This window comes from Phyllopteryx taeniolatus, chromosome 3 (genome assembly GCF_024500385.1).
Source record: "Phyllopteryx taeniolatus isolate TA_2022b chromosome 3, UOR_Ptae_1.2, whole genome shotgun sequence".
Lineage (NCBI taxonomy): Eukaryota > Metazoa > Chordata > Actinopteri > Syngnathiformes > Syngnathidae > Phyllopteryx > Phyllopteryx taeniolatus.
The window spans coordinates 5,690,552-5,715,724 of record NC_084504.1 but is presented as its reverse complement, the minus strand read 5'-3'; the positions used below and the strand labels follow the sequence as shown (position 1 = coordinate 5,715,724).

Here is a 25,173-nt window from a genome sequence, read left to right as displayed (position 1 = left end):
TCGCAGGTGAGCTGCAGCCAATCCCAGTTCATTTTGGGGCGAGAGGCAGGGTGCACCTAGAATGGGCGCCAGCTAATCGTAGGACACTGAGACAAATTCGAACCCAGAACCTCTTGACTGTGAGACAGTCATGATAACCACTAATACACCATGCTGCCACTTATGTTGAATATCATTCCAAATGAATTCTTCCAATTCGCCAATGTTCTCATGAAAAAAAAAACAGCAACCCCTAAATAATGAATGCATTTACTCATTTGTTATATAATTCGAGGGGCAGTCAGCATCCATTCCTAAATCAAAGGTTTAGTAGCATAGTCGAGTTATTCCTGTTTCTCCCCAACTTCTGACCGTTCGTTGCATCTTCCTCCTTCTTGACTCGCGAACCCAACCCCCCGCCTTTTCAGACCGCGGTGCACATACAAACACATTTAGCCGCGTGCGCGCACACACTGCACACTTGTAAATGTGCACTCTTTCTTCACACACCCACACACACAAACACAAAATAGCCTAAGGTTAACCCCCACTCTCAGTTGAAGCCTAGGAGGTCAAAGGACAAAGCAGAGGCAAATACAGGAATTCTCTGGTGCGGTTGCCTGCACAGCTCCTCAACCATGCACGCAGAAACACACAGTCTATTCACAAGCACCAAGTTAAAAAAAAAAAAAAAAAAAAAGCTGTAAATAAAATTGACTGAGAATATGTGGCTATAACTATTACAGCATAACATACATCTTGAAAACATATTGTTCTTATCACTTATGGAAGCTGAACCTTTTGGATCTGCTTTTTAAATGATTACAAGGGTGATTTGCCTGATCATTTACATTGATTGGAGCAATCACACTCACTGAAGAGTGAATCAGATTGACAGAAGGGACCTGCCTAGTATGGAAACTTTAAAGCGAAAAAACAAAGATACTGTTGCACCGTAACTGTGATTTATTTGTCCATCTTCATAGTAGCAAGATACTTCCTACCAGAGGATTACGTAGGAACACTGGCCCATACCATTACCATAGCATACCATTGTCAAAAAGGATAGGTGTAATTTGTTCCACTGCAATGCAGAGCAAAAAGAGAGGGGGGATGCGGAAAAAAATGATGATAGCCTGCATTTGTGTTTTGTTTGCTGGCTATCAGGATAGTTTCTGGTTCATAGAGAAGTCAAAGAAGAAGAAGAAGAAGAGGTGGAAAGCGGGTTCTTCGGCAGAAAGAGAAGAGGAAAACACAGAGCCTAGAACTGAATGTGGGGACTTTGAATGTTGGGACTATGACAGGAAAATCCCGGGAGTTGGTTGACATGATGATTAGGAGAAAGGTTGATATATTGTGTGTCCAGGAGACCAGGTGGAAAGGCAGTAAGGCTAGAAGTTTAGGGGCAGGGTTTAAATTATTTTACCATGGTGTAGATGGGAAGAGAAATGGAGTCGGGGTTATTTTAAAAGAAGAGTTGGCTAAGAATGTCTTGGAGGTGAAAAGAGTATCAGATCGAGTGATGAGGCTGAAATTTGAAATTGAGGGTGTTATGTGTAATGTGATTAGTGGCTATGCCCCACAGGTAGGATGTGACCTAGAGGTGAAAGAGAAATTCTGGAAGGAGCTAGATGATGTAGTTCTGAGCATCCCAGACAGAGAGAGAGTCGTAATTGGTGCAGATTGTAATGGACATGTTGGTGAAGGTAATAAGGGTGATGAAGAAGTGATGGGTAAGTACGGCATCCAGGAAAGGAACTTGGAGGGACAGATGGTGGTAGACTTTGCAACAAGGATGCAAATGGCTGTAGTGAACACTTTTTTCCAGAAGAGGCACGAACATAGGGTGACCTACAAGAGCGGAGGTAGAAGCACACAGGTGGATTACATCTTGTGCAGACGATGTAATCTGAAGGAGGTTACCAACTGTAAGGTAGTGGTAGGGGAGAGTGTGGCTAGACAGCATAGGATGGTGGTGTGTAAGATGACTCTGGTGGTGGGGAGGAAAATTAGGAAGACAAAGGCAGAGAAGAGAACCATGTGGTGGAAGCTGAGACAGGACGAGTGTTGTGCAGCTTTTCGGGAAGAGGTGATACAGGCTCTCGGTGGACGGGAAGAGCTTCCAGAAGACTGGACCACTGCAGCCAAGGTGATCAGAGAAGCAGGCAGGAGAGTACTTGGTGTATCTTCTGGCAGGAAAGGAGAGAAGGAGACTTGGTGGTGGAACCTCACAGTACAGGAAATCATACAAGGAAAACGGTTAGCTAAGAAGAAGTGGGACACTGAGAGGACCGAGGAGAGGCGAAAGGAATACATTGAGATGCGACACAGGGCAAAGGTAGAGGTGGCAAAGGCAAAACAAGAGGCATATGATGACATGTATGGCAGGTTGGACACTAAAGAAGGAGAAAAGGATCTATACAGGCTGGCCAGACAGAGGGATAGAGATGGGAAGGATGTGCAGCAGGTTAGGGTGATTAAGGATAGAGATGGAAATATGTTGACTAGTGCCAGCAGTGTGCTAGGTAGATGGAAAGAATACTTCGAGGAGTTGATGAATGAGGAAAATGATAGAGAAGGGAGAGTAGAAGAGGCAAGTGTGGTGGACCAGGAAGTGGCAATGATTAGTAAGGGGGAAGTTAGAAAGGCATTAAAGAGAATGAAAAATGGAAAGGCAGTTGGTCCCGATGACATTCCTGTGGAGGTATGGAAGCATCTAGGAGAGGTGGCTGTGGAGTTTTTGACCAGCTTGTTCAATAGAATTCTAGTGCGTGAGAAGATGCCTGAGGAATGGCGGAAAAGTGTACTGGTGCCCATTTTTAAGAACAAAGGTGATGTGCAGAGCTGTGGCAACTATAGAGGAATAAAGTTGATGAGCCACACAATGAAGTTATGGGAAAGAGTAGTGGAGGCTAGACTCAGGACAGAAGTGAGTATTTGCGAGCAACAGTATGGTTTCATGCCTAGAAAGAGTACCACAGATGCATTATTTGCCTTGAGGATGTTGATGGAAAAGTACAGAGAAGGTCAGAAGGAGCTACATTGTGTCTTTGTAGATCTAGAGAAAGCCTATGACAGAGTACCCAGAGAGGAACTGTGGTACTGCATGCGGAAGTCTGGAGTGGCAGAGAAGTATGTTAGAATAATACAGGACATGTACGAGGGCAGCAGAACAGTGGTGAGGTGTGCTGTAGGTGTGACAGAAGAATTTAAGGTGGACGTGGGACTGCATCAGGGATCAGCCCTGAGCCCCTTCCTTTTTGCAGTGGTGATGGATAGGCTGACAGATGAGGTTAGACTGGAATCCCCGTGGACCATGATGTTTGCAGATGACATTGTGGTCTGCAGTGAAAGCAGGGAGCAGCTGGAGGAACAGTTAGAAAGATGGAGGCATGCACTGGAAAGAGGAGGAATGAAGATTAGCCGAAGTAAAACAGAATATATGTGCATGAATGAGAGGGGTGGTGGGGGAAGAATGAGGCTACAGGGAGAAGAGATGGCAAAGGTAGAGGACTTTAAATACTTGGGGTCAACCGTCCAGAGCAATGGTGAGTGTGGTCAGGAAGTGAAGAAACGGGTCCAAGCAGGTTGGAACGGGTGGAGGAAGGTGTCAGGTGTGTTATGTGACAGAAGAGTCTCTGCTAGGATGAAGGGCAAAGTTTATAAAACAGTGGTGAGGCCAGCCATGATGTATGGATTAGAGACAGTGGCACTGAAGAAAAAACAGGAAGCAGAGCTGGAGGTGGCGGAAATGAAGATGTTGAGGTTCGCTCTCGGAGTGACCAGGTTGGATAAAATTAGAAATGAGCTCATCAGAGGGACAGCCAAGGTTCGATGTTTTGGAGACAAAGTTAGAGAGAGCAGACTTCAATGGTTTGGACACGTCCAGAGGAGAGAGAGTGAGTATATTGGTAGAAGGATGATGAGGATGGAGCTGCCAGGCAAGAGAGCTAGAGGAAGACCAAAGAGAAGGTTGATGGATGTCGTGAGGGAAGACATGATGGCAGTTGGTGTTCGAGAGGAGGATGCAGGAGATAGGCTCTCATGGAAAGGATGACACGCTGTGGCGACCCCTAACGGGACAAGCCGAAAGGAAAAGAAGAAGAAGAAGAGAGAATAATAAAATGACTGAATCGTAAGACAAATTTGCAAAAAATATGTCACGTTTGAGACAGTAGCAGAATGGCACATGACCAGAAAGAGCCAATCACAAGCGCCTGCTTTAGAAGGAGGAAGTGATATGAAAATAAAATCTGAGCTTTTGCAACTATTTTTCAATTGTTACTAAAATTGTAATCATGGAAATTCCAAAAAGCAACTGTAATTAACAGCTGAAAGACACCCGCACAGCATGATGATGCTACCACTATCCTTCACTGTTGGGACTGTATTGGACAGACGATGAGCAGTGCCTGGTTTTCGCCACACATACCGCTTAGAATTAAGGCCAAAAAGTTCTATCTTGGTCTCATCAGACCAGAGAATCTTATTTCTCACAATCTTGGAGTCCTTCAGGTGTTTTTTTTTTTTTTTTTTTTTAAAGCCAACTCCATGCGGGCTTTCATGTGTCTTGCACTGAGGAGAGGCTTCCGTCGGGACACTCTGCCATAAAGCCCAGACTGGTGGAGGGCTGCAGTGATGGTTGACTTTCTAGAACTTGCTCCTATCTCCTGACTGGATCTCTGGAGCTCAGCCACAGTGATCTTTGGGTTCTTCTTTAACTCTCTCACCAAGGCTCTTCTCCCCCAATTGCTCAGTTTGTCCTATATAGACAGGTGTGTGGCTTTCCTAATCAAGTCCAATCAGTATAATCAAACACAGCTGGACTCCAATGAAGGTGCAGAACCATCTCAAGGATGATCAGAAGAAATGGACAACACCCGAGTTAAACATATGAGTGCCACAGCAAAGGGTCTGAATACTTACGGCTGTGTGATATTTCAGTTTTCCTTTTTTTAATAAATCAGCAAAAATTTCAACAATTCGTTTTTTTTATGTCAATATGGGGTGCTGTGTGTACATGAATGAGGGGGGGGGGGGATGATTTTAGCAAATTGCTGCAATATAACAACTAGTGAAAAAATTAAGGGGGTCTGTATCCACTGCATGTACACAAATGCTACTGACATGAAACTTACACTAGATGTTGGGAACAACCCAAGTAATCCATACATAGAATATAACAATATGTAAGTGGAAAGCCAAGCATACCACCATAAATTTGCCTCAATCAGGTGCTCCTCTAACATTTCTGACAGAGGAGTGCAAAGAATAATCAGAAGAGTTGTCCAAGAGCCAAGGACCACCTGTGGAGAGCTTCAAAAAGAACTGGAATTAGTAGGCACTGTTGTAAGAAGGAAAACAGTGAGTAATGTACTCCGCCGCCATGGCCTGTGTGCACGCTCACCACGCAAGACCCCATTGCTGGGAAAAAAAAGCATGTCCAAGCTCGTTTAAAGTTTGCCGAACAACATTTGAACAACCAGTTAAATTCTGGGAGAATATCGTCTGGTCTGATGAGAGCAAAATTGAACTCTTTGGATGCCATACTGCACACCATGTTTGGATGAGAAATGGCACTGCACATCACCCTAAAAACACGATACCAACAGTGAAGTTCGGAGGTGGGAACATGATGGTGTGGGGCTGCTTTTCGGGATATGGTACTGGTAAACACATTATTGAAGGAAGGATGAATGGGCAAATGTACTGACACATTCTTGACAAATATCTGCAGCCATCTACGAGGATGATGAAAATGAAACGAGGGTGGACATTTTATCACGATAATGATCCAAAACATACTGCCAAGGAAACTCTCAACTGGTTTCAAAGAAAACAAATAAAGCTGCTAGAATGGCCTAGCCAATCACCCGACTTGAATCCAATCGAAAATCTATGGAAAGAACTCAAACTCAAAGTTCATAAAAGAAGCCCACGGAACCTTCAAGATTTGAAGACTGCTTGTGTGGAGGAATGGGCCAAAATCACACCAGAGCAATGCATGCAACTAGTTTCTCCATACAGGAGGCGTCTTGAACCTGTCATTGCAAGCAAAGGCTTTTGTATAAAGTATAAGCAAGTACCAGCTGGCGTGTTCAATACTTTTTCCCTTTGTCATTTCACATTATTACACACAACCGCAGACAACTGAAGACCGTAGATGATGAAATCTCTAAATTCCTCACAATTACTGGTTGAGAAATGTTGTTCTTAAACTGTTGGACTATTTGCTCACAGTAGTTCACAAAGTGGTGAACCTCGGCCCATCCTTGCTTGCGAACAACTTAGCCTTTCGGGGATGCTCCTTTTATACCCAATCATGACACTCACCTGTTTCCAATTAACCTGTTCACCTGTGCAATGTTGCAAACAGGTGTTTTTGAGTATTCCTCAACTTTCCCAGTCTTTTTTTGCCCTTGTGCCAGCTTTTTTGAATGTGTTCCAGACATCAAATTTAAAATGAGACAATATATGCAACAACAATAAAAAAAATATAAATAAAATATTTACAAATTGGGTCAATGATCCGCTGATTTTCGCTATTCGCGGTCCGGACCGTTCCCTATCCCCCCGCGGATAGCGGCGCTCCACTGTAATTAGTTACTCCCCAACACCGCTCGTGCCCGAGCTCTTTCAAAGGGTTCCAGAATTCTAGATTCTCCCATTTTATATCGCCCATAAACCATGTCATAACATTGAATGAACCAAGACATCAGGTCTCTTCAACTAACTGATGCCTACTCACCTCCCAGGTGTCCCTTCTCCGTTTCAGCTCTTCACATTTGCGCAGCTTGCAGATCTGCTTGCCCGTCTTGCGGTTCAGACAGTTTACACAGGTCCGACAGTTCTCCTTGCGAAGGCATGGAGTACAGGCACCGCATTTCTTCCTCCTCTTCTTTTGGGGGTTGAAAGTGTTATCCAGTGAGGTGTCAGTGGGAGACAGGGAGAAGAGGCCTGCTTGCTGATGCTCACTCTCTATGTACTTGCTCAGCGGGGACGTCTTTGCTAATAATTTTCTATTAATAGGGTGATTAGGAACTTGGTTGCTGAAAAAACCTGAGATGTCCTGATAAGGTGAACTGGGTGCTGCCCTCTGCTTTGACATTATTTCCTACTTTGTGTCAGTATTTTGAAGGATTTAAACACTGATTTTCTTTGAAAGAATCAAAACCAGCCAACATCAAAATGCTACATGTGGCTTCACTTTAAAATATATACTATCCTGGAAAGAAAAGCTTGGTGTGACGTATTCACGTAGCGGGCCATCCAGATGACCCTGCAGAATCTTTTCCTGCTACCCTGAGGAATGGTTGGTGGTCCACCAGAGGTTGGGCAGAAAAATTGCCACTTGTGGAGACATGGTTGTGCCGGGACCAGCCTAGATGAAAATCAAATGAGAAATAACAATTAAATGTACTCCATAGCTTTAATTCGTGAAGAATAGTAATTTACACATTTTGCGTCAGTGCATATTGCAAAACAAAGGGAGAAATCTCACTGATGCTTGGCGCTACGTGACTAAAGTTTGGTAAATCTGGAAAACGAGATGAATTCAGACAGTTTTTACCAACTTTGGACTTCAGGTGAAGCCAAGTTTGTTCAGGCATATGTTAAACTGTCTCATTTAGTACGATATAAGCCAAAGGAGTTACTACTTTCATCACAATAAAGATAATAAACCTTGGAGCATGTATTGGGAGTGTCTTCTCCTAAGTCCAACTGTCACTATTTGGCTCATAGCCTTATAAGTTGTGTGTGAACTCTTTGGGAAGCCACTATGTTTAACCGCAGACCCCACATGGACAAGGGCTTAATCCCCCACTGGAAAGAATGGAGGGGGGATGATGTGCTGATGCGCTGATGCCGCGGACTGTCCTCTTTGTCTCATGGTCATACGCTCCAGTCGACCGTGGATAAAAGCTGGATTGTTCTGAGAAAAGCCACATTTTACTTTGCTACTGGCTGGCTTCACAAGCACTGAATGTGTTTTCGGAAGTGTTTGCCGCTGTGTGGATCTCAGCACTGATAAGGATGAAGAGGTGAGGGCAACAAGAAAGTGCAGAATCTGGTGTCTGTTGCCAAGGGGTACACCAAATTCGGAGCCATCCATCCTCAATGTTGCGATAACGATTGCAATTAACCGATGAAGGGACCTGCGCTGGTTGATGTCACCCATACTTTAGCGTAGTACCACGTTGTGTCACAACATGCCGGGCAGCGCTAAGGTCTACCGCGTGGCAGAATTAAACACAAGAACAAAAAAGAGGCAGAGAAGGTCCCCAAGTAAGCTCCGGTAATTGTATTTGTTCCGATAGAGCAGATATGCCTGCGAGTATTGTAGTGTAAACGGTTTGTCTGTGTTGCTGTTTCGTATGTGTTAAAGTAGCAGTTGTTTCTGATTACGTAACATCAATGGTCATTTCCATGTTAGCATAAAGCCAATGAACTTTCATTAGGTGAAATGATATGGTTTTCTTGAAAACAATTTTGAATTTGCTTTTGGTCAGACTTTTTTTTTTTTTTTTAATGTGCCCTGCGATTGACTGGCGACCAGTCTAGGGTGTTGTCTCCCTATCGGCCGACGTCGACGAAGATAGGCTCCGGCTCCCTTTGACCGTGAACGGGACAAGAATGACAGCAAATGGATGAATTTGCTGTTTTAAGTGGGGAAGTTTTAAGTGTCAGTTTTACAGTAAAACTCTCGAGTGACAAAAAAGAAAAAAAGCAGCTTGAAACAAGCACACTTTGTCTCTTATTTGGAGATTTTTTCGTGGCGTAAGTGACAAGAGGAGCGCAGGAATACTTTTTAAAAGTGTGTTTTATTACGTTCAAATTTGTTTGAATAAACTTTTTTTTTTTTTTTAAGGGGAAATGTCAGACGATATAAAGACATAATGAAACAAATGATATCTTTGTAAAATATGTGTATAGCAGGAGCGGGAGGGAGAGAAAGAGGCGATGTTCTGGTATCATTCGTGACATTAAACGGAGGAATTGTTCCAAAGAAGACCCTAAAACGGCCATTCGGCGTCTAAATAAGAAAGAGCAGCAGTGCCATGTTCACGGTGTGTCCACGTGATTTGCCACAGGCACCATTTAGCCCGGCTGGCGCGCGCCCTATCAAAGCAATCACATAGAAATAACACAAATCCTTAGATTGACATTAAGATAAGTAGTCCCTGTTATCTCCTGGTAATGGCGTCCCCAAAACACACCCATTAGTGTTACGTGTGGGCTAATTGCTCGAAGTGACAAAAAGCCCACTTTCACTGCATGGGTGTGAATGCACACAGTGAACCTATTACAACGCGCTGGTGTCCAAAAGCAATTAAGGCTATTCTTATTATTAAAGCGTCATAATACGCTTTAATAATGTCAATATTAAAACCGTTAAAAAAAAATAATTCAGAAACACATTTTTATTTAAAAAAAAAAAACATAAAATGGAAATATCGTATCACGCGTCGCTCACGTGAAGGGCTGAAAACAAGTAGACCATAACATCACACGTACTGCATGAAAGAAATGAAGAACATTTACCTGGTGTGAACTACAGCGTCATTGAGTTGGTAGAAATGTCACTGCGGCTTTCCATGCATGGCGTTAAAAATACAAGTCGGAGAAATGACAACAAATATATGAGAAAGTCGAGCGAGAACAGTCAGACAGCTGGGCAAGAAGTTCAAATAGTTGTCGAGGTCGAAACGTGCGTGCAAACGCTCGTGAAAAAAAAAAAAAAAAAAACAGTCGACACCGAGGTGACAATTGAGGGGGAAAAAAACTGAGTAGCCTAGTAAACCACTGGGGGGGGGGGGGGGCAGAGGTCATCTTTAGGAGGGTGAAGTCATCAGTAAATTATGGGGTGGAGCGTTGCCAGATGAGGGAGGGTGAGATGGGATCAATATTATGTCAGGCATCTGGATTGGTTTTTTTTTTTTTTTTAATGAAATGTAAGGAAAACCTCTGACAGTATCACCCTGCTCAAGCACATAATAAATACCAGATTATAAACTGGTCAAATACTGAACAAAAAAAACCCCACCTCAAAATAAACAGACTCAATTCAATCTGATCATTTTAATCATCAGGAAAGAAACGCGAGATGAATCCCTTGTGGCTGACTTGCATTACTGTAGTTTGATCAAGGTACACCAAATAGGGGGGAGGGGGTGGGGGGGACCCTAGAGCAGTGGTTCTCAAAACTTGTTAAACCAAGTACCACTTGAAAAAAAAAAACACTTAGCTTTCCAAGTACCACCTTAAAGGCCGACATTAAAATACAGTAACATAGTAGGCCTACGTGTTCATTGAAAAAAAGGTAGCAGTTTTATTCTTAAAAGCTACGCCTCATATTATTGTAAGCCACTGTATCATTATGGACATTGCATTCATATAGCAGAAAAGAAAAAAAATGTAATTAAATATTGAATCCGTAAAAATGAATACACATTAAAATTGTACCAAAATAAATGGGTTTAAAAAAAAACGACTAAAATTAAAACCAACTGAACTGTACTGGATGAGAGAAAAATTGAAGATACTGTAATATTATGCACAGTTTGCACTTTTAATTCAGTGATTCTGTTACATAGCACTAGAGGGAGCCCTCCTACCACTAGTGATACTTATACCACACTTTGAGAACCATAGTCTTGGCATCTTTTCACTACTTACCATAAAGCAACATCTCAAGCTTTAGTTTTTTCTTGTTGTTGTATATATGACATTAAAGTATATTTTCAGCCCTTCTCAATGCAGCTTGTTTTTGTTTTTGTACTTGTGGTATATTTTTAGGTGTTTATGTGTGAATATTGCTGCTATGACAATTGAATACTCCGGTTTCCTCCCACGTTCCCAAAACATGTATGAGAGGTTAGTTGAAGACTCTAAATTGCCCATTATAGAGATATAACAAGTAGTATTACATCAACACATAAGATCTTTATTACCACACCTTTATAACACAAACAAAAGACAGACAAAAAAAATATGCACCTTCTTACACTTGGAAAGTACCGGCCTATCCCACCACGGAAGTTGTTGTTTTTCCACATTTCAAACATAGCAAACACAAGCTGCTTCAAGCACTGGAACAGAGTATGATGGTGGACTGGTTTCAGCTCAGTTACCACGGTGACAATGAGGCCTTACTACAGTGCTGAACATAAATAAGCCTTGTATCCATTTCTCAGTGAATTCAATTCTTTGTGTTGCACATCACCGAGAAGCCAGAGTGAAAGAGGCACGCAAACAGTGCTGCACCACTTGAGCTGGGGATAGAGGACAATGCCTTGCTCAAGGGCACCTCAACAGCAGGCAGAACGCAGTCTAGCATTTCTTCAACATCTACTTTGCCATTATTACATTTTTGTCCGCAGCAAACACAAACCTGTGACCTTGTGGCCTCAAAGCCCAAATCCTTGCAGACGATGAGTTATTGTCACGCCAATAAATCTGTGAGGAAAATTACATTTTTGTGCGTGCATCAGTGGCTCACATTTAAGGGAGTATTTTAGAGGACGTATTTTTAAAGGAGACTCAAGATTTTTCAACAAATATATTGGTCCACTCATATGTGTTGAACACTTAGATGAAGATTGCCAATAAATATGGGTCCAAAATATTAATACACATTTATTAAGTACAAGTGATGTAGTTGAGTACATATTCTGGGGGCTGAGTAAATATATTTTGGTCAAAGCAAATTATACATTCATTTCTGGACAGGAGGACAATGATCAAACAATTACATCTACCGTTTGGTTAACTTGAATCATTCAAAAATGATGACAGTATGCTGAAACGGTGTACAGATGTCTTCATATTCTCCAGGAATTCAGACAAAAAGAAGCATATGTATACTTTACAAGTCTTCCATAAAACACCATGGTGATAAAATGGTCCCGACAGGAGTCAGTAACACCGCACCAACTCCATTAGCATTGAAAATTTGGTTCCAGGAGAAGTGAAAGTGCCTGACTGAGAAGGACTGTTATATGCTCATATGTCAGTGTACACTGTATATTGGTGACGACAAACAAATTTAAAAAAATACTCGCAAAAGCAAAGCACGTAAGCTGAATAGGCGAGGAAGATAAATAAATAGAAGAAAACAGTACAGTAACTGGCAGGTAGGCTTTGATGGAAACAAATAAGATATGAATACAATACTTGAATTATTTATAAGTTGTAGGGGTTGTTTAACATTTGAACATCTATTTGTATCCATATTGAACAGCACCAGGCACCATTGCTTTGGTAGCTGGGATTGGCTTCAATGATCAATAAATATTAGTTTATTGGAGTACATGACAAGATGTCATGGATCAGCTTGGATAGAAAAGTGCTTAGGTTGTTCCACTGGGTTCAAGCATTTGACGACTGTTGGTAATTTGTTGCTACAACGAGCCTTCTAATTGTACGTAAACGTGTACGGAACAAATCCCATCCCATCCCATCCCATCACATCACATCCCTTCTCACAGTTCCAAGGAGTTTTGGTGCATTTGGAGCAGAAGTGATGTTTTCATGTCCGGACCTGGAACTTGCCAGCCTTGGTCATGTACTTGATTCCTTTGAAAGGTTTATACTTCTCCCCATACATGTCCAGACGGTTCACCTTCAGCCCTGTTCAAAGGATAGCATAACCTTTAATTATTGAATGAATATGACATGTCAATATACACATCTTGGCGACACTGCCTCATTTTAATGGCACAGTTTCAAATGTAGAAAGCTACACCCTATTTTCTAGGCTTTCGGTCAGGTTCATAAACACACGTAGTTTAACAGTTTGTCTAGCGTTTGTTTGTATTAAGATGCATTTAATTAGGATTCAGTAATAAATTCGACAATCTGTCCCCACAGCACTTATAATGAACAATGTCTTTGGCGCCATCTAGTGGATGATATGTAGCGAGGGTCACGTGGGCGTCAGCTGTGGCGGCTTTGTAAAGCAAGGCTGCAAGTGGAAGTGGGGGGCTTAAACTGAAAAGATCTTCATTGCAAAGTGATAGTGTGTGTGTACCTGAGATGGCCATCTGTTGGATTTTGAACTGGATGTTGATGGTGGGGTTCTCATCGGGTTTGGAGGCTCCCGCCTGCAGACTCATGGTGCCTTTCAAGCTGGGAAGCTTCTGGGGGTTTATTTTGCCTACATCCCAAGTCAACAACTGAGCAAAACACCCAAATGTCAGTGCGTCAACACAAACAGGATGCATTGGTATACTGTATACAGTATCTCACTTATAGGAGTACACCACATACTGTGTGTCTTGTCACTTATAACTCCAAGTACCTTTGTGACTGGGTCAAAGGTGTACGTTCCTTGGGAGGGGTTAAGATTGGCGTTGAGAACCCCCCGAGGGAGCTGACTGCTGACAAGCACCGACTCCACAGCCTTGCCCATGGTCTGCTTGGGGCCCAGGGTCAAGTCAAATCGCCCCTGGGAGCTTCCTTCACGGAAAGTAATGTTGTGCTTGACGTACACTGGAATTGCCACCAGGCTAAAGAGGCGAGAATATGAAGCCAACAATGTGACCCTAATGCAATAGTAAGTCAAAAATACAGTCAATATTTAAAGGGGAAACACTTTTAGGCCGTAAATATAAAACAAAGGCTATGTTCACACTGCAGGTTAATTACCTTTTTCTTTTTTGCCCACTGTGACATGCATCTGATTTTTTTCCATGTCAATGTGAAAAGTACTATTCTCATTTTTTCACATCTGACACGGGCCTCTCTCATACGTGGCTATAAATTGGATATGTATCCGATGCGAGTGCAGCATGGACGCACTCATACGACGACAAAACAGACGCCACAAAAGCAATGGCGGCTGAAGGAGCAGAAAACAGCCAATGGCAGAAAGAAGATGCTTCAGAACTGATAAATATATGAAAATGTTGACTCTGGTCGCACAAAAATCCCTGAAGTCTCCACAAATGCGTTGGTGAGACGAGGGGCCATATTTACTTCTGTAAACACGCCGGTTCGTGTTTGTGCGCATGTGTGTGACGTCAAGGACTCATTATGTCCACAGTAGATATCGCCTTGTTTTTTGTAATGTGAACAACTACATAAAAAGACCGGCTTAACAAATAAAACAACAACAACAACAACAACAAAAAACAGTCATCATACCCTGCCAGTGTGAATGTATCCACAAAATAAAAGCATGCCTTCTTGTGCGCTGTGAAAACATATTTTCATGCCCCTCGCAAACTAGTTCATTGCACGCCATTTACAATGGCGAATCCTTATATCTTGAACCATTGTAAACCAACGCCTTCTGTACTTGGGGCCTAGCAACTCATTTGTGTCATGTAGAGCGAGTGTATTAAAACACCAACTTCTGGGAGCTGACATGATAGGAAAGTAGCCGGAAGTTTCCATCAGGAGGGATGAAGGAGAGGATCCGCTCAGCCTCCCACCGCTTGAATCGAACACACGGGTGGAAGCTGACATCATCCAGCAGTCGAGGATTCTGACAGAGGGACAAGTGAAGTTTGTCAGAAGCATGTAGGAGGCTTTTTGTACCTACTGACTACTGTGTCATTTAGGCTTGATTTACACGAATTTCGATTTAAGGCAAATATACGACATATCTTTCTAATTCCATGTATTCAAGTGACAATATGGCTATACTTAGATTCAGCACAGAGGGAAACAAAAGCACATCCATCCATCCATTTTCTACCCTTATCCTCACGAGGGTCGCGGGTATGGTGGAGCCTATCCCAGCCGACTGCAGGCAGGAGGCGGGAACACCCTGAACCGGTTGCCAGCCAATCACAGGGCACAAAGAAACAAACAAGCATTCACACTCACATTCACACCTACGGGCAATTTAGATTCTTCAATCAACCTACCATGCATGTTTTTGGGATGTGGGAGGAAACCGGAGTGCCCGGAGAAAACCCACGCAGGCACGGGGAGAACATGCAAACTCCACACAGGCGAGGGCGGATTTGAACCCGGGTCCTCAGAACTGTGAGGCAAATGCGCTAACCAGTCGCCGTCGTGCCGCCCAAAAGTACAATAAAAAAAAAAACACTAATATTAATCATTACATAATGTTTAGTTGGCCTGGGTTGAGTCTTCCCCCATTGGTTTAAATGAGGGTACCCTCAAAGTCGAAGATTTCCTGTATACTGAGCACCACCATTTGCTTCTAGCAAATGTTTCTGCCAGCACGGTCTCAAGCCACGTCACTCATTGAATTGCTTTGAAACCACTTACCATAAACGAGAGTGTGAGGTCGGGCATGCCAGTTAGTTTGACGCATGCATCTATGACTCCTTGGATTTCTGCCGTTATGGTGGAACCTGAGGAGGGGGTGGGTGGGGGAATAAATAAATAAAATTAAAAAAAAAACATATTTCAAAACCAACAGGCTGCTTATGACAGCGGTCTCAGAGCATTACCTGACTTATCAATGATGGCGTCTATCTCCTCCACCACGTCAAAATAGGCTTCATTGTTGGTGTACTTGACACCAGTGCGTCGCCATGGTACCACTGACAGCTGGCCAGTGGGGAGCTGTTCACCCACATTGGTGCTGCCTGGGAATTGATCAAATGTGAAACAAGCGTTTATGCGGTAACTCAGACCGAGGTATACAACGGAGTGATTTAGCATTGGTAATTGGAATATTATGCGTTGATGAATGATCTAACACTAATTATATCAAAGTGGACCAGGTTACGCAAAACAATACTGACCAAAAGGAAATTTTTTACAGGACTTCAGAATAGTAGTTATAAAAATGAACATGCAGTGTTTGGTCAATTTTATTAGACCACCATTACCACTATTTGTTTCAGAAAAAATACAGTCGCATGAAATGCTTTTCCTGTATATGGACTCTTTAAATTTCAGTGAGCTCATGACATTTTACCATTTTGATCAGGAAAGAGAATATTCAAACAAAAGACACATTTTTATACCCAAATTTAAGTCCGTTCAGTGGGAGCTTCAACAAACAGCACAGCAATTAGAACAATAGTTTATGGATGTGATGTGAATCCGGTATATGCGCAAACTACTACCGCATTTGGCCAACCAGGTAAAAGCACTAAATATGGAGGGTTGCTCAAGGGTGCCTTGACAGTAGTCAGGAAGCAGACTAGCATAGCTCTGGCTTCAGTGGGCCTCGGACCTTGACCCTCTGGTTTTAAAGCCCAGTTCCTTAGAGATGAGCTACTGCCTCCCCGACCCCAGGAAAATATTGCACTTTTTTGAGTGGTGAAGAAAACACTGTTGGAGATAATCGTACACATTGTACCTGTGATAGTGTTAACCATTGTGCGGAGGATGGTGGGGGGTTTGATAAGCTCTTTGAGAATGTTGGACTCTGTGGCCAGGGGAAAGCCATTGTCCAACATCTCCTCCAATAGTTCATAGACCACGACCACATTGTCCTTGATGGCTGCCTCTGTGCACACACCAAAATAGTCCTGTTTAAAACAACACACATAAATGGTTAAAACTTTTGTAAAGTGGAAAAACAACAACAAAAAAGAAAACATCAGAACATCAGTACAATACATTAATCGTTTAAACCATGGACTGAAGGTGTGAAGAGAACCTGGAATGTGTCGACGACTCTGTGCAGGAACTCAATGACAAAGAGCGGCGGCACCTCACTCTGTATGACCGCCACAAAGTATATGCGATGTCTGAGAACATTGATAAGGTAGTGGTGCGGCGTGGGGATCACAGGCGGGACGTTCTCCGGCTCACTGGCACGCTCCTGGGCCTCAAAAAAGTAGTCGCACACAGAGCGGCTTACCACACTCTTCCAGTGCTTCTCCAGGAAAATGTCTCCTGATGAGTTGACCAGGAAGAGACTGTGGATCATCTTGGAAGAAAGCTGCAATGTAGGATAAAAAGCAGGAAGGTTAAACTAGAAAGTGTTGTTACATGAGTTTTAGTGCTTACACATAGACAAATATAAACATTAAAATGACATAATGATATCATGGTGACCCCCCCCCCCCCCCAAACATAACGTAATCCACAATACACTTTGATTTGAACCCGGGTCCTCAGAACTGTGAGGCGGCTATGCTAACCAGTTGTCCACCACGCCACCTGATCTAACATCCAGTTTTCTATTTCACGGAGCGCACTTCACAAATGTCACACTTCATAAGTCTATTGCATTTCTAAATACACCACTATTACCACATTATTCAGATTTTCGACACCAAAGGTGTGAAAACAGTTCAAGTGATAGGTTAGTATTACGGTACGTTTAACCGGCATAATAATGTGCTGAATCGGTGTCAATGCCTCTGAAGTCACGAGGACAATAGATCCTTCCGTTGCCTTAATGGAAACATTCCTTTCACATCACAATCATCAATAATCAACAACTAATTCATTATTAAATTAATCGACAACTATTTTGATAATCAATTAATCGTGTATAGACCTTGCTTAAATTGTCCAAATCTTCAGAATTTTAGCCTCTCAGTGTCAACAGTAAATATTCTCAGATTTCTGTAATCCTCCATGAAAGCAGACTGATTATCTTTGTGTTTCATCAAAATAAGACATTTGCAAACATCTGCTCTTGCTTTGGAAAATAATGATTAACATTTTGCCAATTTTCTGACATGTTACAGACCAAACTAGTAACTGAAGCATAATTTATAATTGTGCATTTTCTGCACCTTCACTTGAAATAATTTCCTGTACGTACAGAAAGCAATCACTGCCATTGAGGGCTGTTGAATTCAAATATCCATGTTAACATGGAGGACTGGCAGTGAATGAGTTAAAAAAAAAAAAAAAAAAAAATAGACACAATCATTTATTAAAATAGTTGTTAGTTGCAGCCCTTATTCACATTATTATTATTTTTTCGTGTTTCTATTTTATTATTTCCGATCTTTTGGAAGAACACCATGCGCTCTACATCAGTGTTTCCCAACCTTTACTGAGCCAAGACACATATTGCACATTAGAAAAGAAAAAAAAATATCTGTCAGAAAAAGGTTAATTATGTACCTTCTACTATCTAGTGGAAGAGTTCATTGTCCTGGCTACCACTATACATCACCCGTCTAGATAGTTGCACAAACATACATTATTCGTAGTAAATGAATACTTTTTGGACCAAATATGTGAAATTGGATCATTTGACCTCTCACAGCACACTGCTTAGGAGGCGAAAGGGGGGGAATAAATAAAGAAACAAAAAGTATCATCACTGGGTGGTGTCACACATTCCTCCTTAATCCAAGTCTGCGTCGCCAGCTACTTAGAGGAACATCATGAAAATCATGACAGACAAAAGAAGCTACATTGCCCGAACAGACTGATCATTCTTCTGTTTCCACGAATAAACCTCCACCACCAACTCACACTCACATGACATTCTTTGCGGATAAAGTTCAGTTCGTGCTGTGGTTGGGCCCACAAAGTTTGCGCCAAAAGAACACAGTGGACATTTGTTTCGTGTACCCCTTTACAGGGTCTTAACGCAAAAAAAAAAGAAAATAAATTAATTGTATCTTGATATTGATGTGCCATGATATGCCGTGATGTTTTCAGCAGCATTACAGACTTCTTTTTTTTTTTTGGCGACAGAAAATATTCTCAGCATTTATGGTGTGAGAAATAGCGTTTTCGTTTCTGACTTCAATCATAATTTAAGCAAGACAATATTAGAAAGAAGACACCATTGTTAAGAGTGGTTATATCAATGGCCAGACAATACGCTGCGATACCAAAACTAGCATTGTTGCAGCACATCAGCATGTCCAGTTAATTTACGTTTGGTGAAGAGAAACCTAATTGAATACAGTATGGAGGCAAAAACAACTTGTCGATTCTAAATATGAAAATGTTGAGACAGTTTAAAGGCCTCCAGCTCCCCCTCCTTCGCCTTCTCGGTCAGTATCTCATGACAGAGGGGGGGGGGACATCGCACAGAACGCGAATAACAATACCATTTTTCCCAGCAATTAGGCGGTGCATAGAAGACGTTATAGGTTCACCAAACACTTACCAGAGACTAACCCTAATCCTCGGTTTCGTATTTCACAATTTTCTCATTGAACTATGAGGCCGTTGTCGCTTCCGTTAGGAGGATCAGCCTCCGGTGCCATGAAGCGGAGTATAAACAACCAACCAGAACCTGTGAAAACAATCTAAAGCCCGCCTTTTCAACGCAGTCATTGGCCAGAACTACGGAAGCTTTATTCTGGGCACTTTGCGGTGATTGGGTTATAAGCACGCAACGTTTCAGTGTACGTCAGTAAATATACTTGATTGGCCCAAAAGAAAGCAGGGCTGACATTTTGTTTCCAGTGTTAGATCTCATTTTGTGGTCGTCAAAGTCTGCCATATTCTAGAGAAATTGTTAAACAATTACTGTCAAACAAAAATACAATAAATGTTTGAGGCTTTATTTGCTTTTTCTCTCGCACTCAAAGTTGTATCCCTCGCACGTTTCTAACTTTACATTTCAGCTGTTTTTTTCCCTTTTCTTTCTGTCTGGAGTGTCAACACCTGTAGATATCTGAATAGACGCTTCATTTATTGGCAACAAGACGCCATGGCTGTTGACTGTGGCTGTTTACCCAATAAATACTTGTATGAAACAAATATCCCTTCGTAGTAAATCTCAATGAAGCAGCCATGAACCCGGAAAAAAAAAGCTAACTAAAAAAAATAAAATCAAGAGAAACATGGCTCAACATAATTTATTTTCATTTTATGTTAAAATGTACAGAGTTCTTTGAAAGTACTTGCTAAGAAAGGGGGTGGGGGCGGATAAATGGAAATACATACAAGGAGAGAGAAGAGAGTTGAGGTCACTGAGCACAGTACAGCACTCTGCACTCAGCCAAACACTCTATTTTGCACTCTCTCTTAGCATACAACGAAACATGTACAATTCCAAAGGATACAAAAAGGGAAGCGATATAAACAGACAGAAATATACGGAGCTTATTTTTACATGCCTCTTTAATGTAAGGAAGTCATCCTATACACACACAAGTAAAAAAAAATGCCAAGTGACCTTTAGATATTTGTAGTCATTTTGTTTAAAATAGCATTAATATACTACACAAAGATAGAAAAACTCTAGACATGAGATGGAATGGAAAGGTTAAAGGCATCTTATAGTCACTAAAAGTGAGTAGAACTTTTTTTTTTTATTATTATTTTGAATTTAATAGTAATTACCCAAGAGGTGAGTTAAAAATGTATTTTTGTCCAGAAACAGAAGTGTACAACAAAATTGACAGTACCAATCAATATCAATGTCAGAATTTCCTTTTATATTATAGAAAAAAAACAAACAAACAAAAAAAACTCTACACAGGTTCTTTTTAGTCAAAACGAGTCAGCTTAGGTCATAATATAAAGCTGCCCAGTCTGATAAAATTCAGAAAGAAAACAAAGTTCAGAACAGAACAATAGACACAAAAAGTATGCAATGTCAGGTCTGTAAGAAAATGAAAACCCCTCTTTTGACTTTGAATACTGGTACATGGAGCAGCAACAAGGTGAACCGTTCCACCTGCGCTATTTAAACGCCATAACCAACAAAGCTCTGACCCTGCTTTAATACGTGTGCCTCTAACTGTGGTCCAAGCCATGCACTACACCAGGTGTTTAGGTAAACCTTTCATAAAGGCTAACTGTCTACCGCAGTATCTCTAGCAAACAGAGTGAGAGAAAATAAAATGCATATATAAAAAAAAAAATACAAGTTTAACAGAAGACATTTCATAAGCAGACACCTCGACCTCTTTGGGTCTTTTAACACTTGAGTGGAAGTCAGCTAATTGTTAACCGAATTTCCTTAAAGCAGCTAAATGAAAATCTTGCTGTTTGTTCTGAATTCTTTAACCTCCAAAAATTGACATTGTATACTGACTGTCAGTGGAGTGTGGACAAGAATAGCTGAAAGTGGTACATTCCTGTGCTAGTCATGCAAGAGCTAGCCAGTATGCCTCTATGCATGTGTTGCTTGAAAATGGGAGGTACCAGAATATTTACATCTGAACTTGTCAAAGTGGCAGAAAACTGGAACATAATGCTACTATTGGATAAAAAAAAAAAAATAAAATAAAAAAAAAAAAACCATTTGTTGTCCCCTCTGTCTTTGCAGTGTTTTTGGTATGATGTCGTCCATCCAGGAAGACAGAAACATGAATAAACACCTCGAACACACGCTGGCCGGGCTGGCCTTGGAGATGTTGGGGTTTTTGTGAGAACCCAAAGGGTGTGCCACCATTTCAGAATGCCACAAATATAAAGACTGAAGCATATAAGAGGCCAGACTGCACACAGATATTCCCAAACAAAAAAAAATAAAGTTCAACATTATGTTTAACAAAACAAGAATCCATCTACTATGTCTCTTTTTTAAGGTAAGGCTTCCTATGTCAAAAGATTGTGTGCATGGTTTAATAATCAGATAACTGTCTTTTGCATTTGCAATCTGACAAAGCAAGATCAGAATTAATCCTGTATTGTCCTTTTCTGTGCATCTTCCTCACCATCCTCTTTCTCCTCTTGCTCATCAAGAGGAAGAGTAGACATTTGGGCCAGTTTGCAGGGACAGCCTAGGCCTGGCCTGGTCCATGCACACACCCTGCCTATCTTATGAGAATTGGACAAAATGATTACACAGAAAAACAGGAAACCCTCGATTTCCATTCACTTGTTCTCTTGGTGCCTTCCACAGCACTGCAGAGTGTGAACACGACTGATGCACATTTAAAGTACAGCAAGTATCAGCCTTGGACCCATGTCTTCATCTGCTCATGTAGGGCGATTGTTTTGGGACACCAGCGTAGCTGTGATGGGAGGGGCCTGTGTACATCATGTTGCCATGGTGATTTGGCTGCATAGGCTGCTGGGGGTAACCCTGCCCGCCCATCATTCCCATTTGCATTTGCATGGGATACTGAGCTGGCTGATTCATGTACGGAGGATTACCATGGTAACCACTGTTCATCATTGGTTGGGGCATTCGGTAGCCAGCTGACATGGGATTGAGTGGTGTCATGTTCATGGAATTGTATGGTGCCGTTGGCATGAGGTTTGGCATCATGCCCCGTTGAACAGCCAAGGTGCGAGGTGTGCCTTGCATGGCCACAGCCCCAGAGCTGCGTCCATAGAGCTGCTGCTGGTGCGGGGCTGGGGCCAGCTGCTGAGTGGCTTTGGACCGAATGGAAATATGGCCTTTGACAGTTGCCATTTGGCCCTGCAGTCGCTGTGTGTGGGGTGGGGGACCCAGACTGATGTTGGTAGTGGGCATGTTGCATTGCAGCTGCAGGGAGCCCAAGTTCATGGAGCCAGAGGCTAGGTTAGGGGGTGGGGTCATTGCAGGCTGACCCTGGGAGAGGGGCGCATGGGCAGAGGGCGCCAGTCCTGGGTTAGAGAGTGAAACACTGGTGGCATAAGACGTGACGGCGGCTGAGTGAGAGTATGGCATGGCATGTGGATCCATAATGGTGTTTGTGAGCTGCTGGAGTTTGGCCAGGCTGAAGGTTGCAGAGGGTTGGGGGTACCCCCCTGTGCCAAAGTCCTGACCCATACGCTCATAGAGGGTACGACCACCTCCCCCGCCCCCACTCTCAGGAATCTCCATAATCATGGGAGTGGAGGCAAAGCCATTTCCCATGCTACACTGGGATAAGGGCTGCTGTTGTTGCTGCGGAGGAGGTGGGGCTGAGGGTGGAGGCTGAGAGTTGGGGGTCTGCTGCTGCTGAGGAGGCTGCTGTGGAACCTTCTTTTGGGATGGCTGTGGCTGATTGGTGCTGGGAGGCCTCTCAATCACACCACAACTCTGGGGAGACTTAATGCCACAGCTAGGGGTGTTAGATGGATGAGGAGGAGGTGGGGGTTGGGGGACAGAATTGCCAACATTGCTGGCTCCGGGACCACTGTTGGGACCGGGTCCAGTTTGCTGGATGAGGCTACAGCTTCCTAATCCGTGCTGGGTTCCTCCAGTCCCTGTGGAAGATGTTAGGCTGGGTGTTGGCACAAAGGAGCAGCTGTTGGACTGTGAGGAAGATGGGGTGGCCGAGCTAGAAGAAGAGGTGACGGATGAGGAAGCTGAAGAAGCACCTGCCACAGACATTCCACCTCCATTCCCCGTTCCATTGCTTCCTCCACCCATGGTCGAGTCATAGCTGCTGGGGTTGTCATAGTTCTCTGTAGTGCTTTCTATACTGCCCAGGTCACTGAAGCCACTGTCAACCACCTGCTGTGAGTGGTCTGACACAGATGGGACATCCATCATAGGAGATGTCTCCATGTTCTGCTGGGAGGGTGCAGACAAAGAACTGGGATGTTCTGGGGTGATCTGTGTGTACCCACCTCCACTGCCACCACCTGTTCCAGTGGGGCCAGGAGTCCCACCCCTCTGCCCTCCTGTCGTTGTGTCCATGATGGCCGTGGGCAGCCCTGGACTGTTCACTGAACGCACAGACTGACTGGGCAGTGGGGCCATTTGAGGATTGGGCAGGGGGCTGCTATGTTGGGAGGCCCCACAGTCCTCTACTAATGCCAGGGCCTCCTCCTCGGTGTCCCCTGTGTGGCTGTAACTCTGTAGTGTCCGACAGGCAGCAAGTGTCTCTTCACAGTCCTGGTAAGCCCCGTGGTGAGGCTCAGTCTCTTCATCCTGGGCTTCCCCCTGTGTCAGAGACTGTACTGCCTGGACCGTCTCCAAGTCTAGTTCATTGGAGTGGTGATGGGGATGATGTGAATGATGGTGACCCAGCTCCTCTTTGAAGTCAGAGTGCTGATGAGGGTGGGAGTGTGTGTGTTGGGGTTCTATTAACAGTGCAACATCTTTGTCCTCCGTCTGCAAAGGCTGCAGCTCCATGGGTTCTGAGGGAACAGACATGGCCGTAACAGTTTCCACAGCCGCAGCGGCTGCAGCAGACTCCTCTTGCTCTCTACGGCGCCTATCCTCCTGCTGTGGATCAGCGGAGGAGGGCCGACACTTTGGCTCCTGCACCTGCTCTTCAGGCTCCTCCTCCTCCTCCTCCTCCTCCTCTTCTTCTTCCTCCTCCTGCTTGCTGACATAGTCCCGGGCCACGCTGTTCTCCAAATCTAAAAAAGCCTCTCCGCCTTGTGGTTCTTCTTTGACTGGAGGGGAGCTTGCATGGGAACCAGGCTCTTCCTCCTCCTCTTCATCCTCCTCATCTTCGGACGGCTGACTTTTTCTTTTCTTACTGATGTTGTTGCTGCTGTTGCTCTTCTCTTCTAAGTGTCCGTCACCTTCATCATCTGCATCATGGTCCTCACTACGCCGGCTTCCTGAACCTAGTGTAGCTGCTGCTCGCCTCGACATATTAAGATTGCCATGGCCCTGGCTCTCAAATTCCACTTCTTCCCTTTCGTCTTCCTCATAATTTTCTGCTCTTTCACCAATATCAACATCCTGAGGGCGGAACTGTGGAGCCCTCGGCCCTTGGTTGGATGAGGAGGACGAAGCAGACAAAATGGGGCGGGAAAGTGGTCTGCTTGATTTGTTCTCCTCCCAAGTTCTCTCTTCTTCCTCCTCCTCCTCTTCTTCTTCTTCTGCCTCTGGTTCAGAGTTGAGAGGTGGTCTTGGAGCAGGCGGGGGTGCTTGACGGAGGGTTGGGTTCCTAGGTGGTCTCCCTCTCCTTTTTGGGACCTTCTGCTCCACAGGCATAGGGAGGTAATCATCTTCGTCTGAGTATTTTTCTTTGTTATCCGAGATGGCTCTTGAAGCACGCTTGCTGTTTCGATCTGTTGAAAATGCCTGAGGATCTTTGTCTAACTGCTGCCCTAACAGTCTTTGTCTGTCCTGCTCCTGTCTCTCTGCTTCCTCTTGGGCACGTTGGAGATACCAGCTTCGGGGCTTCCGTCCAGGCTTCATCTTAATTTTGGGAGGTGTAGGATCCCCGCTTGCCTGCCTTTCTGCAGCAGCTCGCTGGTTTGCTCCACTTCCAGGTGGTCTTCCAGGTCCCCGTTTCTTCCAGTGGAGTGGTTTACGGCTCTTTCCTTTAGGCCAGCCTTTCTTCTTCTTAACTGGGACCTCGGGATTGGCAGCTTGATTAGCCAAGGAACTCGATGGCAATGCAGCCATAGGATGCAGCATAGCAGTTAGCTCTAAAAGGAGATAAAGAAACAGGTGTGACATAAAGCAATATAGATACCCAGGTATAACCACACAGTTATCGGGGC

The 25,173-nt window shown here is 43.5% G+C and overlaps 3 protein-coding genes across 6 annotated transcripts in view; all 3 read right to left on the bottom strand.

Moving 5' to 3' along the window:
• The window catches only part of tet3 (tet methylcytosine dioxygenase 3), a 54,301-nt gene extending 44,625 nt beyond the window's left edge, over nt 1-9,676 (bottom strand). Inside the window, exons 1-2 of the mRNA XM_061766602.1 lie at nt 9,523-9,676; nt 6,728-7,360 (exon numbers count right to left, since the gene is read on the bottom strand). Coding sequence (XP_061622586.1) covers nt 6,728-7,087 — 360 coding nt within the window. The 5' untranslated portion in view covers nt 7,088-7,360; nt 9,523-9,676. The remainder of the gene's footprint in view (nt 1-6,727; nt 7,361-9,522) is intronic.
• A 1,927-nt stretch (nt 9,677-11,603) lies between these two features.
• On the bottom strand, nt 11,604-19,158 carry ap3m2 (adaptor related protein complex 3 subunit mu 2). The gene is made up of 9 exons (XM_061766601.1): nt 19,001-19,158; nt 16,571-16,855; nt 16,268-16,439; nt 15,408-15,545; nt 15,223-15,308; nt 14,334-14,467; nt 13,280-13,487; nt 13,010-13,154; nt 11,604-12,609 (listed from the first exon to the last, which is right to left on the bottom strand). Exons 2-9 carry the CDS (start codon nt 16,841-16,843, stop codon nt 12,509-12,511), a joined length of 1,257 nt encoding a protein of 418 aa, XP_061622585.1. The 5' UTR covers nt 16,844-16,855; nt 19,001-19,158; the 3' UTR covers nt 11,604-12,508.
• A 523-nt stretch (nt 19,159-19,681) lies between these two features.
• kat6a (K(lysine) acetyltransferase 6A) overlaps nt 19,682-25,173 on the bottom strand; it is a 53,429-nt gene continuing 47,937 nt past the window's right edge. For all 4 annotated transcript variants that reach the window (XM_061766599.1, XM_061766596.1, XM_061766598.1 and 1 more), the window contains one exon: nt 19,682-25,098. In XM_061766599.1, the coding sequence (XP_061622583.1) occupies nt 21,764-25,098 (3,335 nt within the window). In that variant the 3' untranslated portion in view covers nt 19,682-21,763. The remainder of the gene's footprint in view (nt 25,099-25,173) is intronic.

Coding starts and splice junctions, on each gene's coding strand:
- ap3m2 (XM_061766601.1), bottom strand. CDS start 16,843: ATGATCCACAGTCTCTTCCTGGTCAACTCATCAGGAGACATTTTCCTG. Junction 15,546..16,267: donor AATGGTTAACACTATCACAG/GTACAATGTGTA, acceptor ATCAATTCCCAG/GCAGCACCAATGTGGGTGAA. Junction 12,610..13,009: donor CCAACAGATGGCCATCTCAG/GTACACACACAC, acceptor TCCTTTGAACAG/GGCTGAAGGTGAACCGTCTG.